The following is an 18,895-nucleotide window of genomic DNA, read 5'->3' as shown; positions in this document are numbered from 1 at the left end:
AAGTTGGTTGGTTCATAGATGAATCAATTTGTAAACAAGACTTCTTTGCATGTACTTGAAGTTTCCACATGCATGCATTCACCTAAACAAACAAAAAATCAGCCTGTCAGATATGTCTGAGAAATGTTTATGAATATAAAAAAATTGAGGTGCTGCTAAGCTAGAATCACAATTAGCAATTAACATACAATCACACTATTATTAATACCGTTTAAGAAAATTGATAAAATTTTGCATTTATAGTTTACATTCACTCTATCATAATCAAACAAACAGTCTAAATCTACTAAGTGGGTTAATACAGGAGATAATATAATAAACTCTAAGTTATTGATCAGCATGTCATCATGAAGACTTATCAACTCTAGTGACAATAGGAAAACCATAGACTACTGGGGCTGCTCCTATGAGGAAAGGTAAACGACAGGCCTCTCTGGCAGATGACATCTTGGATAACACATCACAAGATTTATCAGAGAGACACGACTGTAATAAATGTTCTAGAAATCTATCAATGTCTTTGTCTGTTACATCCCATAAGTTGGAAACAATGCATGGGCTGTAAAAATAAATCATATACATATTTATTATTTCAAATATTTATATATATGTGAGCTAACATAGGAAAAAATTATAATTCTTATGCATAGAATTTAATATTTATGGAAAAATAGCATTAAGTGAGTTAAGGTGTCTATCCGTCTGTACTTAAAAAATTAGACCACTTAGCCACTGAGGCCCCTCAATATGAGTTGATATTGAAACTATACATGCAAAGAACATATAAGAATATTTGATCACATGCGTGTAGACTATAAGTATAAATTTTTAGTATATTTACCAATTAGCTAGGAAATAATTGAGCATCATTCCTGAAGCTTCTAACTGCCCTTTAGTCTGTAACTGACCACTACTACATCCCATGAGAAATACTGCTGCTCTACATTTTAGTTGTTGCAGATCATCTCCATTCAGATATTTGTTACCATTACCATGACCACAGTATCTGCAAAAAAAGAATTCAACATAACATAAGAGTTGCAATACATACATTATACTACTCATTGAAATAGAAGACACTTCTTTTAGAGGATTAAAGAACAAACTAATCTTTAATTACTTACACCAACAAATCATACTGTGACAAAGCTGTCTTGTATTGGTCTGCTGTAGGAGGTTTACCAACAATACCTTGCCAACCTTTAGTCCTGAAACAAACAAATAAATCTTAGAAACATATTACAGAAGACAACAAAATATGCTCTCCATGGATTGAATTTTTTAAGACCCAAAATAAGCAAAGATAATGTATGCAGCAATATTAAAGACAGACTAAGATAAACATAATTCAAATGATGTGATTTTTTTTTTACAATTATAGCTGGTTTTAACATGGTTCAAGACCATATATAAATATTGATGGTCTATGTTAAGTGAAACATCATACCAAAATGAACAATAGATCAACCTCTAACATTTTCTAATGAGTCAATGATCAGAGTTTTATAAAACAAAATATCAATATACTGACATTTCGTTAAACATACTTCAGGATTTCTAAACAAGACCAACATAGTACTGAATGAAGGCTACTCTTTTATCTATCAGTTTGTGCAATCTTATATATATTACTGTTTTATAGTGGAATATTTTGTTCCTCAACTGTAATCTTTATAAATATTACAGAATTACAACTTGTAATAATGTATTGTCATGATCCATGGTTCGTTCCATCATTGCTCCCTCAAAACACTATACCGATTCTCAATTCCTTAGCAGTGAGCAGCAATATTAAAAAAATCATACAGAAACCTATGCTATCTCATGACAAATGGCACTTCTAGAAGATCTGAAAGGCCCAACCTTCACATGATTGCTTAAAACATTTATTTGATACCTGTCTGCAATTCATTTATATGAAAATGATTCCATTCTATTTATCATTCAAGTAAAAAAGACTGAATTAATGTTATTCTTACTTTGAGAACCAGTCTTGGAAAGTTTCTTGTGTTGCAGGTAGATTATTGTCTGGATTGAGTACGTAATAAACCTTCTGTTTATCTACAACAGATACACCTGTTTTCTCCACTGTTTGTGACAGATAATTGATCATGTGATATAGGGAAGGTAGTCTAGAAAGTGAATGACTTCTTAGAATAGATAAATTCTCCCAAGGAAGGTGCTGTATCATCTGTAAATATAAAGTATAAAACATCTTTAGTTTAATCTTGCTTTGTTTTAATGATACCAATAATGAACAATTTATGAAACATTAGTTATATTGATCAATTACTTGTTGCTCAATTTCCAGTGGCTAATATTTTATGCATGTTAAGGATAAAATCAGTTATATATATTTTAGGTATAAAATCCAGAATTCACTATAGCAAAATCTAGCCTTATACCCAGCACACAGCTAGTTTGACTTTATTACAAAAATATAACAAGCGTTAACTGGTTACTTTAATACCACTCACTAATAAAAGTCAATAAAATACCAAAAATTGTCTAAATTTTAAATTACTTTATATGTTGTTTGATGTCACAGAGAAACACACATCATGTAATAATAACAAACCTTGTCTAATAGGAGAATGACATGATGTCGTTTGACATCACTTGGAATGTGCTTATTCCAGAACTGTGTAATATGTTTAGATACTTCGGATACTTCATTTGAGTCAGTTAGATTGCTCAACACCTGATTTAACTGATCACTGGTTAGATTGTTTCCACTATGGAGTAATGCCTGCAATGTACAATATATAAAATAAATATTACATCGAAGAAACACATGTACAACCAGATGTAATATGCATAACTACTTCCTGAATAAAAAAAATTGTGATAATTGAAAATGTTGAGTTGAGCTGCTATGGGTTTAGAGAGGACATTTTTTGTCAACACACACATTTGACTTAATTCATAAAACTTTTTCTTTCATAGTTTTTAGTTTGTATCAAATGGACATAATTTTTTTTCTCTACTACTTTTAACTATAAATACAGAAGCATTTTCATTCTTATATATCTCCCTTATCTATTTTTGGTACAACTTTGTATCAAAAAATGTAAGCCTTATGAAGTAAATCATACTTTTATGACAGCTCTGTTGATTGGTCTGTCAGAAAGTTCAGCTAACATCTTCATGATATCTTCTGTCTTTTGATTACCTTCATCAGCACTAATACCAAGAGGGTTACCAAGCAACAAAAACTTCCATCTTCCCAGCCAAAACTTCTCAATGTTATCAAGTAATGTCTGTAATAAATCATAAAAATACATGCTTTGATCTATAATGGTTTACTTTTACAAATTGTGACTTGGATGGAGAGTTGTCTCATTGGCACTCATACCACATCTTCTTATATATACATGCATGTCTTTAAAATTCTAAGTGATTCATATATTTTTTTTTCCGGAAAAGCATTCAAATGCTTCCAAGCATTAACTTCAAGATTTTTAGCAGAAAATGGAAAACTAATTTTCTGTCTACTATGGCAGAATTTACTTTATTTAAAACACTCAATTATCATGATGCTTGCATTCAATTTTTAGTTTATAATATTGTCAAAATAACAAATTCTTTGTTCCTCTTATTATTTCTTTCAGATTATGTGTAACATGATAAAAATATTAACCTGCAATCTTGTATCCAAACCTCTTCTCAATTTCCACCAATCATTTTTCTCTGTTATTTTCATTGTCTCTCTGCTTTCATTGATGATGGTGGAGAATTCTGAAAGTATTTCTCTTCCCTGCGTACAAATGAACATACATGTAATACATATATGTCTTGTTAGTTGTCAGTAATAATCAAGTCTTTTCTGATTATGCATATGGCTACTATATATAACTATATATCTGTAATGACTGCTGCATTTGAGTATCAAAGCTTTATTAATAACTTATAATTAATCAATATTCAAGATAAACAATGATATGCAGAAGTACAAATTCATTGATACACCTTTATTGATTTGGATTTAACAATAAAAAGCTAACTATCCTTTAGAAGATCTGTCATACCTGTTCTGAGTTAAACCCTGGAAGCTGTACAACTACAGGCTGTCCCTCTCTATCAAGTCGACTAATCATTATCACAGCAGGAGTACTATGAGAAACAACGGATATCTGACAAACAGACCAATCTATAATAAACAAATACATAACTTTTAATGTGTCATTATTTTTCAAATTGCATTTTTTAACATATTACATGAAAGACATATATAGTAGTGTAATATTTCTTTGTTCAGTCATTTAACCATGTCGTAATCAGGTTACTAGAGTAGTATAAAGAGAGAAACAGCTGTAGCAAGAGGATATACAAAAAAGACAATTTTGTGTACGAGAGGAGTGTACTTAAAAGATTTACAATTATACCAACGTATGGTTGAGCCTGCAGTTTAGATGTTGTAAACTTATATTACTGTTAAATGTACTTTGGATTTTGAATAATACAGTATTGAACTTTTAATAGACTTTGTGTTTATGTTAACTTGCAAGTCATTGTTCAGACTACACCAATATCCCAATTTCTTTATTTATGTGACTAGAATTCCCTTAATCGCACTACCAGTAGATTTTTAGGGTAACCCTGTTACAGAGTATACTTGGCATTTGTCGTCCGTGTACAAGTGAAACTTATACACACAACAGCACAAACACATGTATACACATATAAGTTTAAGTTGCATCACAGCTAGTTTTTCGTCACAATACAAACCTTCAGGTATTTGTGTCATCATAGTTTTAAATTCTTCTTCTGTTTTATTAAAATGTAATATTTCTTGACTTTTTTGTAAATTGTTTACTTCTGCTGTAGCATTTTCCCTAACAGCAGCTTCTGTACTTTCATTTAATTTGCTGGACTTTCTACAATCATAATAAGAAAAATGTTACTGAATGGTCTATATATAAAAAAAAGAAAACTTTCTAAATTGTAGTCCATGTTTTAAAATGAAGAATTTGAAGCTTTATGTATGATAGACATCTTTTTTTATTTTGTTATGCTATTCACATTGCAGTGACATGGAAATAATTATGTTTAGAATGATGTGAAAACTTTCATATTAATATCATTATATTAAATGTTGTTCAATCAACAATCATCAGTATAATAAGGATAGAAAACAATCTTCCTGTAAACAGCTTTGTATTTTGTAGATTCCTTTTCTTTTTATTTTACAAAATGTGACCTAGATGTTTTATATTTTAAACCTGATAGTATTTAATTTTATCCATTTTCTATACCTGATTTTTCTGGAAGCATTAACCAATGACTGATGTCTGAATGTGACTGCTATTGACTCTGCTAGGTAGAAAGCTGCCTTTAATGGTAATGAATCCATGTACTGTAGAGCAAGCATGTGACAAATGGATGAGTAAACTGGTGGTGATGGAAGATGCTGGACTTGTTTATAGGCTTCCTCTAAAGTCTCGATTAGTTGATTATTAGCTGTATAATGTAAGAAAAATATTGTAAATTCTTCTGTTTTTGTACAGTAGTAGAACTTAAGATATCAATTAAAAGTATAGTTAATTAATAAAGTGTACCCTACAATATTTCATGAAAAAGGTCCATAGATTCTATGCAATAGGCACAAGCTCATAAGTTCTACAACTTATGATTTCTTTTGGCCTAGAATACTATGCAGGTTTGATAATGTCAACTACATGCATTTCAAAATAGATATACCGGTATTCAACTGAATTTTTCTTTTTATTAATCAGTAATCTTTTAAATTCTTACAAGTTTGACTGTCAGTCTTTGGAACAGAATCTATCTTGACAACTTTTTCTGATTTCACTTGACTTCTTTTTAACAATTTGCTGGATCTTAAGACTTCAGTTGTCTCCCCTGAAGCTTGCTCTTCATAATCTTCTGCCTCTTTTTCTGTTTTCTTCTGCGTCCTTCCTCTCCTGGTTACTTTTCCAGCTTTATTATCACCTCGGAAAATTTCTATGGACTCATTCAAACTAATTTCTGAAAGTAGCCAAGCAACGACAATTAAGCATATCTGTAAGAAATCAGAAATTCATCACATCGTGAATAAAACAAATCTAACCTAACTTATTCTGCTGTAGTACAATCTTACTTTCACTGATAATTAAACTCATTGTCTCCCTTTAAATTGCTATTCACAACATGAATCCTTCACAATTTTTCAAATATGCAAATAAAATATTGAAATTCAATAAGTTTTTTTTTAAATGGACAATTCCACATTGTTGTAATGTTCATAATTATCCATCTTTTTAATATACATTATACAAAAAAAATCATCCTTACTTGAACAGAATTATTGAAATGCTTACTTCTGTATTAGAAGATATATGTCGTAAATAAGATGCACTACAATTGCTATTTTTGTGTGAATGAACAATTCCTAAACAAATCTGTAATAGAGTCGAGTATTCTATATATGTCATTCCTTTGATTCATAGTTGTAAGTTTTATCACCACTTTTTTATTTACCATCATTTTCTGTGACTTCATGTATAATCAGATTATCATATTCATAAACATCATCCTGTGACTGGACGGAAAAACTAATATCTTCACCATGGTCATGATTGTCTGTATCTATCATTTCTGTATAAAGAAAACAACAAAAGTTATATATCACATAGGGAAACACAAGACAATATTCATTTTCACATAAAAACTTTATATAAAAGTGCACTATTCATTTTACTACTGTGAGAGAAAAAGTTGTTTTTTTCAAAGAAAAACATCAATCAGTTTAAATGCATTCAATAATCTTTGCTTTTATATGAAAATGCTGAATTTCTACAAAATAAACCATTTTGAATTAAATTGTTGTAGTTTCAGTTATAATAAATAAAATCCTTGGTTTTCTTTTCAGTACAGCATATAACTCATAAATTATTTTGTACAGACTCGATCAATATCAATTATTGAAGATACCTGATTCATCATCTTTGACAGTAAGACTGTCATCCATTCTAAACAATTTCTCGTCTTCAGATTCAGAATCTGATCTAGTCTTTTCTGTGCCATCAACTTTTGACCTCTGCAATCTCCGGGTTCTTGTATATGTTGCAGTCTCTGTTTTCTTACAATTTTTCCTGACTTTAGCATTTTTATAACTACATGTACTAATTGTTTCTTCTTTTTCTTCTTCGTTTTCATTAAAGTCATAAATATCACATAGCTTGGATTCATCATCATCTTGGTTTAATCTTGCACTTTCAATGCTCTGCCCTTCTACATCCACCTTTTTAGATTTGGACACAGTTTTATTCTTGCTAACTTGGTTCTTAGACTTTGCTGTAGGTCTAGGTATCTTTGAATCTTTCTTATTTGATTTTGTCTTAGTACTTGTTATTTCTACATCTTCTGTTGGGTCATCAGAGAGACTGTGACGTGCTGTTTCAACATCAACTGATTGTTCATTCCCGACTTTACCTTTCCTTGATCTTACAGTCCTACACCTAACGCTGACCTTTTTATTCTTGACATCTGATTTTGTTGTATTTTCTTCATCGCTGAATATATAAATATCATTATTGCTGTTTGAAGATTTTTGTGCAGACTGTCTTTTACTTACTGGTCTCCTTTTCCTAACAGAAGTCAGAGGTTTTATATCGTCTTCATCACTGTCCATTATCAAATCTAAAACAGCCTTACGACTACAAACACTTCTTGGTGTCTTCATCGACAACTTTGGCTGAGTTTTGATGGGAGTTTCCATTACTTCATTGTCTTCTGTGGAAAATTCTGTTTCATTCTTTAATTTTGAATTTTTCTTCAACTTTGATCCCCTTTTAGGTTTTTCTTTAATTGAACTGTTTTCCTCAGAATCATCAACAACATTTATTTCAGAGTTTTCCACTATATTTTTACGTTTGTCTATAACTTCACCATTATCTTGTTCATCCAGACTTAATTTTTTGGCTTTATTTTTTATTGGTTCCTTCCTTGTTTTTCTGACACTCTTAACGTTCTCAGTGTTGATATTATCATGAATCTCTACATTAGTTTCCATGGCATCACTATCCAAATCAATAGACTGTGTCTTTGCCTTCCCGCCAAAGTTTTTCTTTGCTACAATCTGTTTACTGGTATTTTCAACTTCATTCTTCACGGACATCTTCTCAAATTTCTTAGAGAGATTTACAACAGGTAAGCAGTCAAACAAGTCCTCACTAACATCATCTTTCACCATCACTGTATCACAATCAGATGAAGACCTATGAAAACTTTGCTGATTGAATCCACATAACGACTGACATAGTTTTAGTCTAGATTGTGTTATGAAATTACTTTTATCTGATCCACTAAGATCTTCTCCTTGTTTAAGCAGCCGCTGACTTCTAGACATATCCTCATTCATACATAATTCAGCTAAATAGGTTACGATTTCCATATGTAAGAAGTTCAACTCTTTAACCATAACAAAGTTTTTTAAATTATTGCCACGATTCTTTTCTTTTATCAGTCGACAGATAGCTGCTTCCATTTTTTCTAGCATTATTACAGCTTCATTGTCCTGATCAATTACAATGTAAACTTCAGTAACCATAGGAACAAGTTTTAATATAAGTAGTAAATTATCATTACAATAGCTACATAAGTCTTGTTCTAAAATATGATTTATACATTCTGGAATTAGTATCTCAGCTACTTGAGGTTCTTTTGTAGTGGTTGGAGATAAAACTTTGTAAATTTCAGACAAATATTTCACAGCTTCCTCCCCCTTATCACTTGTACAATGGAGTTTGGCTATCTGTATTGAGAACTTGATATTCCTGAAACACATGCAAGAACAAGAATTATGCAAAGATTTCAATAAATTTGGTTAGTAAATAATACAATGTAGGATATAAATATCTATTGGTTTTTATATGCAATAAATCCCAAAGTTTTACAAATAATCAAACAAAACATTCATTCTACCCACTTTATAGGAATATCACATTAAAAGAAACCAAAGGCAAGTGCTCAAGTGCAGAATTAAAATTACAAATTGTGCCTGTTACAATGAATGGTCATCAAATGCAAGATAAGAATGGTAGAAACTGGTAGTTTTCACTTTTATTTGTAACAAATTAAATGAGAGGAACTGCAGACAAGGCTAACATAATGATATAGATTGTTTAGGGAAATCACTTTGATAGAGGGAAAAGGAATATTTTTGGCTGCTTTTTGATACATTCAATGCATTTTTATGTTTATCTCATTAATTTTTTATTGACAATCATACATTCAAATTATACTACTTACATTTTCTTCCAATACATTTGTTTCAACTTATATGGTTTCGATATTCAGATGCAGCTTTACCATTTCTAAGCTCATAATAAATTTGATCGAAATATGAAATATCGCCTCATTTCATAAACTTTACATTTGATAGAAATGAAAGATGTCAAAATAGTTAAATTTGAATATAATTTTTTTAAATACAAATGTTAATAACTGATTAAAATGCTTTCAGAAGGTAAACACTGGACTACAGTGGATCTTACCATGAAGGGAGACCAAAGTATCGAGCTATTTTCCATCCCTCTTTTAAGTAACACTTGGCCTCTCTGGCTTCACCAATGTGAAAGTACAAGTATCCTAGATTATACAGAGATTCCAAAACTTCTATCAAGGCTGTCCATCGATCTACAGAGTTTCCTAAAAATATAATAGTATTAATTAGAAAGTAGAAGATTTTATATGAGTGCCAATGAGACAACTCCATCTTAGTCACAATTTGTAAAAGTAAACCATTAGAGGTCAGATATGAAGTACCTGCTTTTATTTTAGTATAAAACACCATAAGGTGTTGCTTTGACATGCAATAAATGTAACTTTATTTGAACTTAAGACAAAAGAGCTGTGATTGATTGAAATTGAATAAAAGTAACATAGAAAGCAATTGGTAATAAATTAGTAGTCATCCTCATTAAAGGTCAGAAAAAGGCCTTTCAAAGACCATATACAAAAATAAAATTGTGATTAGGATAAAATAAATTTAATTTAAATAAGAGGAGAGATACAAATTCAAAACAAAAAGATATGTCAAATTGTAAGTTGGAAGTTTTGTATAGAACCCGACTCTTCCAAATCTAACATATCAGATCTGTAATCTAAAAACTTTACATATCTATTATTTCACTTCAATTTTACTTTGTTGATTTGATATATTTGCATATTGCAAAGGGAACTAATATTGCTGAAATTTTGTTGATACTACACACATCTATTTTAAGGTATGGGGTTTTCTATTACAATTCAGTTTATCAAAATTGATAAAATGATTTAAGATTATTTTTTTTTACAAAAAGAGCACTATCTTTAATATAAAAACTGTGAAATCTTATTTACCTACTTTTTTTTTATAGTTCAAGTCCCAGTGTGACATTTTAATAAACATTGATAAATGGAAACTCTTTTATCTAAGTATACTAGCTGTTTAAAATTTGAAATTCCCCTAATCTAAAAATAGAGAATTATGTCCCTTTGCTAACAGAATTTATATGCAAATATCCTATACCAATGATTTGAAAACTAAAGTTAAGATGTGGTATATAAAACAATAAAAACATATCACTTGTATGTCGGGTCCGGAAGAATTGGGTTACCCAATGTTAAATAAACAATGCTATAATACCTCCAATTCATCATTAGACCTGGCTCTCATTTTATTTTTAATTTAAGTATGATATAGTGAATTACAGCATAAATTAAAAAAAGCTTCCATTGGATTAAAATAAAATCAAATATTTGAAAAATCTGTAGAGAGAAAAATATTTTCTGTAATATCAGCAATAAATAATCCTACTGTATTCATTGAAACATAGTGACAAATTCTGTTGGTCTTTTTTTTTTTTTTTTAATTATGCATTCTGTTTAATAAAAAAAAAAGAAGAGAAAGCTGCCACAGTCATGACAGTGGCTCTCAAAAGCCTGCTTTAGTCATCTTCTAAATTAATAAAAAATATTTCTGAGGGTAATAAACAACTATGTAAGTCTTAATATACTACAATCAGTTTATCAACAATGATTTAAAAGATTTTTGTTCAAATAGGTGCCTTATTTAAAAGGAATTGTGAACATTTATTCACCAACTTAATTCATTGATGTTTCTGTGTAAAATTTAATGTACAATGATACATTTGTAGATGGAAAATCCCTTAACTAAATATACTAGCTGTTTAACAGTTAAAATACCCCTTATCTAAAAATAGAGAATTATGTCCCTTTGCTATCAGAATATGTATGCAAATATCCTATACCAATGATTTGAAAACTAAAGTTAAGATGTGATATATAAAACACTAAAAACATATCACTTGTATGTCAGGTCCGGAAGAATTGGGTTATCCAATATTAAATAAACGACACTATAATACCTCCAATTCACTATTAGACCTGGCTCTCATTTTTTTTTTTAATAAATATAGTCAAATGAAGTAAGAATTCATTAAATAAAAATGATTTTTTTTTCAATCATTGATGAAAGTTAAATAATGAAATAAAAGATGCTACCTCAAAAGTCTAACAAGAATGTGTCCTCAGTACACGAATGCCCCACTCGCACTATCATTTTCTATGTTTAGTGGACCGTGAAATTGGGGTAAAATCTCTAATTTGGCATTAAAATTAGAAAGATCATATCATAGGGAACATGTGTACCAAGTTTGAAGTCGATTGGACTTCAACTTCATCAAAAACTACCTCGACCAAAAACTTTAACCTGAAGCGGGACAGACGGACGAACGAACGAACGGACGGACGGACGAACGAACGAACGGACGGACGGACGAACGCACAGACCAGAAAACATAATGCCCCTCTACTATCGTAGGTGGGGCATAAAAATGAAGAAAAGCTTTGGGTAAGGTAAACAAGAATGTGTCCCCAGTACACGAATGCCCCACTCGCACTATCATTTTCTATGTTCAGTGAACCAAGAAATTGGGGTAAACCCTCTAATTTGGCATTAAAATTTAAAAGATCATATCATAGGGAACATGTATACTAAGTTTGAAGTCGATTGGACTTCAACTTCATCAAAAACTACTCGACCAAAAACTTTAACCTGAAGCGGGACAGACGGACGAACGAACGGACGGACAAACGAACGGATGGACGAACAGACGGACGAACAAACGCACAGACCAGAAAACATAATGCCCCTCTACTATCGTAGGTGGGGCATAATAAAATAATATTCATAAATCAAATTTTGAGAAATATTTAATTGTCTTCTTTTTTCAAATGTAATAACTGCAAGAATTTTTTTTAAAACTGACCAGAAGAGATGCTCAGAAAAAGACATCTGATCTACCTTAATTTACACGAAGATAGTATAGATCCTTAATTACCACATGTAACTTATACAAAGACAATTTCATACCTTTACTTGTATCAGCATCTTTACAAAGAAATTCTTTCCCCAAAAGAAACTGTACAACACCTGTATGGAACCTCACAGCTTCATATGCATAATCTAAACTGTAATCAGATTTACTTTCGTGAGGGAAGGTCAGAAATTGGGACATCAAACGTTTAGCTTTGCCTTCAAGGACTGAAACTGTCCATGTTTTGTTCTGTACTGAAATCACAGACAGGACTTCATTCAGAATGGATATTCCTTCTTCATACTAAAAAAAAAATATAAAAGAATACAGTGCACAAGAGGTACATTTTGCAGGAGGGAATCTTTACCTCGAAGAGTTTTATCTTTGCACTGGGAAATTTTAACCCTTTTTTCAATTAAAAATTTCGTCACTGTTTATCATTTTATAACATAAAACTAATACCACAAAAAGAAAATTTTCTAGTCAAGAATCTCATGTACTTTAATCAGAAATTCATGATGACTTTCACATGAGGTGTAGGAACTGCTAATCAGGGATGGGGTAATTGAAAATGTAATGGTAATTAAGTGTAATGCATTACAATTTTCCATGTAATTGAATGTAATGTGTAATTGAGCATTTTTTTAATTACATGTAATGGTAATTTAATTAATTACATTGAAAAAAGCATGTAATGCTCAATTACTTTTGAATTACATTTCAATTACATGTACTTTATTGGTGTTAAAGATAAGGATTTGTGTTTAATAATATAAATTGTAAAATTATATTTATTTTTCAAATATTGATATTACATACTTTTTTAATATATAAAGTCTGTAATTCATTCTGAAGTTTTTATATTATTTATTTGATCTACATACATGACAGAATTATTTTGAATAGACAAAAATTATAATTTAAAAAAAAGTGAGGATCAAATATTTGTGTTGTTCAGTTTTTAAGAAAGATCTTTTAACTAAATAGATTGATAAGTAATTAATCACCTTCTAAAACAAAAACAAAAAAATGTGTCACTTTGAAAAATCATTCCTAAGATACTTCATTTAGAATTTAAAATCACTGCACACAATCATTTTGTCAAATTAGTATACACAAAAGGATTATAGAAATAAAAATTAACAGCTATGAAAACAAACAGCAACTAATCAGATTAAAATGTCCAGGGGCAATGCCACTATTACATGTATTTCATCTAAATAGCAAAATATTGCTAATATTTAGACATTTATATATACATTGTTTGTACTAAAAATTAGTTTCAATATTGTGACAAGCACACTTTTCAATATTTTGAAAGTAAAAATTTTTTTTTTTATTTATTTATAATTTCTTTATTGAATTATGTTTAATTCAAATGACTTCACTTGAGATGTCAAAATACACCTTGATGTATTGACAAGTTAATAGGAACAAATTCCCTCTCCTATCAATGTGATGATCTTCTGATCAAGCAATATCTGCCAGATATGTTCCTGTCGAAAGACTATTTAGAATTGCTGTCAAAGTGTAGACAAGAGTGATTCAGACTAAATGACAAAACATTAAAATAACTAATGATTATCAATTGCCACCCTTAAACTATGGTTACATGAATATTTTACACATGTATGTATAATATTGTTAAAAAATATGATGAAATGTAATGTGTAATTTAATTAATTACTTTAGTAAAGTAATTGTAATTTAATTAATTACATTTCAAAAACTGTGTAATGTGTAATTAGTGTAATTGAACATTTTTGCAATGTAATGTGTAATTTAATTAATTACATTCCTATGTAATTGACCCCAAGTCTGCTGCTAATCCTTTTTGAGAACTTCAGTTTACTCCTGGTTTTTTTAAGGGTTTTTTGTTCAGTCTATACTTTTGATGAAGTGTTTTGTGAACTTAATCCTCTTGTAAACCATTTTTATTTATTGCCATGGCATTGTCAGGTTTTTATCAATTTTTAAGTCCTTTTCGTATCTTCCCACTCTTTTTGTTGACATGGCAGCAGGAACTGCTAACCTGTCTGGAGCCCCAGAGTTAACCCTGTTTTACTTGGGGTTCCTGTCAATCAGTTTTATGTTTTCTACGAAGTGCTTTGTGCACTTGTTCTTCTTTTCAGAGTTTTTCATTTCTCGTCTTGATTATCATATATATATATATCTTTCAAAATTAATAACTACTGGTAAACTTAAATGAACTAAATACATGGGAGAAAAGCTCAATTAGACAGCTACCCAATAATACATGGCAACCAAATGAATGAATTAAGTAGGTTAACTTACCTGTTGGCTACTTAATTTATAACAGCACTTAGCAATTTGACAATGGGTTGTCTGCTCCTTCCATTTCTGTTTATCCCAGTCTTCCATGCTCTCAATAAACTGTTGTGCTTCTGATACCATCCCAACAGATATGAGAGATTCTATGAGGAGACTTGTTGCATCTGAGGTAACAATGGAGATATGTTTGACAGCCAACTTATGGTACATTTCTATGACGTGTAACTGCTGGTCATGCTAAAAAAATAATAGAAAAAAGGTTTAAGTAAGCACATTTGGACTGGAATTTAAAGGTTGTTACATGCATAAAACAAAGCAGCGTCTAAACTTCAGTAAACAAGTTCATGGAAATTATTGCTAGTGTTACCTTTTAACATAAAGAACTGAATGGCATGTCTACTCAGGCTGGCACTGAAACATCTGTTATGTATAATACTAGGATTCCATTTGCAGTATAATTTTTTTGTCAAAATTAAGCATGAAACATGGATCTTACTCGAGTCTTTATCCTTAAGCCAGCAATCTAAAGGTTTGATTGGCTTGCATGCTCTGTTTGTATAAATGTTTAATTGGCTTGCTGGCTCTGTTTGTATAAATGTTTGTTTCTGCATTGTAATTAAGATTGACATCTGCAATAAACAGAGGGGTGGAGTTTCAGTGTGTGTACAGTATACCAAGATGTGACTACTGTAACTCCATTTACAAACCTTTCTCAATAGTTGGTACACACGAGCACAAGTCATGATTGACTGTAATAACATGGAAGCATCACTTATATCATGTCCTAATGTATCCCACAGTGCAACAGCTTTATCCAACAGTTCAATGGACTCTTTTTCCTTGACAACAGTCATATAAACACTAGGAGTGCCTGCAATTACAGTGTCAGGTTCATCTCCAGGTTCTGGCTTTGGTACTTCAATATCAATACTAGACAAAATCTAAAGTAACAATGAAAATCATCAGACTACAAATGAATATTCTTAAATACCTTAAAGTAAATTGTAAATGCTACTGACTGGCTAATTTTTCCTTTAAAGATTTTATCAAATGAATTTCTTTTGTAAAAGTTTTTGGAAACTGTTTTGATATAAAAACGGTTAATCATTTAGCCATTTTGAGTCCTCTTACAACTTATTTTTGAAAGCAGACTTGCTTCATAAATTAAGGAATGAAATGATGGAAATCAAATTGCAAAATAAAAATAATGGTAGATAAATCATCTACTTTTAGTATTTTTTGTAATTATATACCTGTGCTGACATTTCATCATGGTTAATAACATACTGCCACAGGTATACTTGGCCCAAAACCTCATGTGAATTCTCTAAACCAACCAGTATGGGTTCTGCTTGTTTTAAGTATTCCATTATATCCCTGCAATGATATTATTTAAAAACTTTTAAACAATGATTTTCACATTCATGGAATTGACTTTCACTTCAATAGTCATAATTTTAACTATCGAAAGATGTGATTGATTACTCAAAAATAATAATTATCAGGATAATAACTTCATGGAATATTCTCAATCTTGAAAAGAAAATTCTATGATCCGATGATGTGTTTTTTTTGTTTTTGTTTTTATCTTTTATTTAAATACCTTAAAGACCCTCATATAGAGGATAGTGATGGAAGCCACTCAAATTAACCATTAGATTGTGAAGAGAAATTTGATTCATACATTGGTTTTATCCTTGGCAGTGTTGAATAATCATTTCATATTTCATTACAAACTCTAAAGGCTTTAAAAGTAAGAAAGCCAAAAGGATTTGTGACCAATAAATGCAGACATGGACAGTTTTTTTCAGGTATTATCCTCTTCAAGAAGCATATGCTATAATAATATTCAACTTCACATCATCTCACCTATTTTCTTTTAATCCACTTTGCCAATGTACTAGTGCTATTTCTAACAGGGCTCTGCCTTTAATTAATGGTTGATTAGCTGCAGCTTTAATCAATTGCTGTAATATTTCTATTTCTGCTGAATAAACTCTTTTTCTGTAATGGAAATAATAAAAGAATTCCATGCAGTACACACATATTTACTTTGACCCACATTTATAGGCAACTGTGTCATTTTTGTCAAGCCTTCGTTCGACTTAGTCGAAAAAGCGAGACATAGTGGTCCTACATTCCGTCGGCGGTGGCGGCATCTTCAAATATTCACTCTGTGGTTAAAGTTTTTGAAATTTTAATAACTTTCTTAAACTAAACTGGATTTGTACCAAACTTGGACAGAAGCTTGTTTATAATCACAAGATAGTATCCAGAAGTAAATTTTGTAAAAATAAAATTCCATTTTTTCCGTGTTTTACTTATAAATGGACTTATTTTTTCTGCCAGAAAATATTACATTCACTCTGTGGTTAAAGTTTTAGAAATTTTAATAAATTTTATACACTTTACTGGATTTGTACCAAACTTGGACAGAAGCTTGTTTATGATCATAAGATAGTATCCAGAAGTAAATTTTGGAAAAATAAAATTCCATTTTTTCCATATTTTACTTAAAAATGGACTTAGTTTTTCTGCCAGAAAACATTACATTCACTCTGTGGTTAAAGTTTTTGAAATTTTAATAACCTTCTTAAACTATCCTGGGTTTGTACCAAACTTGGACAGAATAAAATTGAGAAAGGAAATGGTGAATATGTCAAAGCGACAACCACCCGACCATAGAGCAAACAACAGCCGAAGGCAACCAATGGGTCTTCAATGTAGCGAGAATTCCCGCACCCGTAGGTGTCCTTCAGCTGGCCCCTAAAATATGCATAATAGTACAGTGATAATGGACGTCATACTAAACTCCGAATTATACACAAGAAACCAAAATTTAAAATCATACAAGACTAACAAAGGCCAGAGGCTCCTGACTTGGGACAGGCGCAAAATTGCGGCGGGGTTAAACATGTTTATGAGATCTCAACCCTCCCCCTATACCTCTAGCCAATGTAGAAAAGTAAAACAATAACAATACGCACATTAAAATTCAGTTCAAGAGAAGTCCGAGTCTGATGTCAAAAGATGTAACAAAAGAAAATAAATAAAATGACAATAATACATAAATAACAACAGACTACTAGCAGTTAACTGACATGCCAGCTCCAGACCTCAATTAAACTGATTGAAAGATTATGTCTTCATCATATGAATATCAGGTACAATCCCTCCCGTTAGGGGTTTAGTATCATACTATCATAAAATATATGAGAAGAACATAACCCGTGTCATGCCAACAACTGTTTTTTTAGAAATAAATGTGTTTAGTTCCGATGCAAAGACCCTATCAGTGAATCAATGTTAAAGCCAAAATATGCAATCTTTAATGACCTGACAACAGTATCGTAACTATATCCCCTTTTAATAAGTCTATTTAAAGGTTTTGTTAGTTTCTGAGGAGAATACTGACATTTTTGTGCTTTATAAAGAATATTTCCATAAAATTTTGGATGTGAAATACCTGAACGTATAAGATGTCTGCATGTTGAGTTATATTTACGAATTATTTCCTTATACCGGTGATAAAATTTAGTAAATGTTTTGACCAGTTTGTGATATCGAAAACCCTGGTGTAATAATTTTTCAGTAATACATAAATTTCTCTCGCTAAAATCTAATACATTGTTACATACACGAGCGAATCGTACAAGTTGAGATATATAAACACCATAAGATGGTGACAAGGGAACGTCACCATCTAAAAATGGATAATTAACAATAGGAAATGAAAAATCATCTCTTTTATCATAAATTTTTGTATTAAGCTTCCCGTTTATGATATAGATATCAAGATCGAGGAAAGGGCAGTGGTCATTGTTATCATTAGCTTTATTTAAAGTAAGTTCTACAGGATAAATTTCTTTAGTATACATACTGAAGTCGTCATTATTTAGAGCCAATATATCATCCAAATATCTAAAAGTATTGTTAAATTTTTGTATCAAATGTTGTTTTGATGGGTCTTTGCTAATTTTAGTCATAAATTGTAACTCATAACAATACAAAAACAGGTCCGCAATAAGTGGTGCACAGTTAGTCCCCATTGGAATTCCAATAACTTGACGATATACGGAATCTCCAAAGCGAACAAAAATGTTATCAAGTAAAAATTTAAGTGCATAAATAGTATCAAAGCATGTCCAATTGACATAGTTCTTTTGTTTATTGCTACTAAAAAATGATCTAAAAGAGTTTGAACATATGTACTCGCATTCCGACTTTTTAAATGCCCAGTTAATTAGGGATGTGAATTTTTTCTTAATAAGAATATGAGG

The 18,895-nt window shown here is 30.7% G+C and overlaps 1 protein-coding gene across 1 annotated transcript in view; it reads right to left on the bottom strand.

The window, feature by feature from the left end:
- Positions 1-203: 203 nt before the first annotated feature.
- Positions 204-18,895, bottom strand: part of LOC139510293 (uncharacterized) — a 28,856-nt gene continuing 10,164 nt past the window's right edge. The window contains exons 9-27 of the mRNA XM_071296798.1: positions 16,485-16,619; positions 15,869-15,992; positions 15,323-15,556; positions 14,619-14,852; positions 12,380-12,626; positions 9,498-9,651; positions 6,934-8,777; positions 6,481-6,597; positions 5,755-5,988; positions 5,256-5,460; positions 4,729-4,877; positions 4,029-4,150; positions 3,641-3,757; positions 3,096-3,260; positions 2,579-2,749; positions 1,980-2,191; positions 1,125-1,208; positions 842-1,006; positions 204-559 (exon numbers count right to left, since the gene is read on the bottom strand). Of these exons, the coding sequence (XP_071152899.1) occupies positions 346-559; positions 842-1,006; positions 1,125-1,208; positions 1,980-2,191; positions 2,579-2,749; positions 3,096-3,260; positions 3,641-3,757; positions 4,029-4,150; positions 4,729-4,877; positions 5,256-5,460; positions 5,755-5,988; positions 6,481-6,597; positions 6,934-8,777; positions 9,498-9,651; positions 12,380-12,626; positions 14,619-14,852; positions 15,323-15,556; positions 15,869-15,992; positions 16,485-16,619 (4,927 nt within the window). The 3' untranslated portion in view covers positions 204-345. The remainder of the gene's footprint in view (positions 560-841; positions 1,007-1,124; positions 1,209-1,979; positions 2,192-2,578; positions 2,750-3,095; positions 3,261-3,640; positions 3,758-4,028; positions 4,151-4,728; positions 4,878-5,255; positions 5,461-5,754; positions 5,989-6,480; positions 6,598-6,933; positions 8,778-9,497; positions 9,652-12,379; positions 12,627-14,618; positions 14,853-15,322; positions 15,557-15,868; positions 15,993-16,484; positions 16,620-18,895) is intronic.

Source organism: Mytilus edulis, chromosome 2, assembly GCF_963676685.1.
Source record: "Mytilus edulis chromosome 2, xbMytEdul2.2, whole genome shotgun sequence".
Taxonomy (NCBI): domain Eukaryota; kingdom Metazoa; phylum Mollusca; class Bivalvia; order Mytilida; family Mytilidae; genus Mytilus; species Mytilus edulis.
This window is presented reverse-complemented; position numbering and strand designations above follow the sequence as displayed.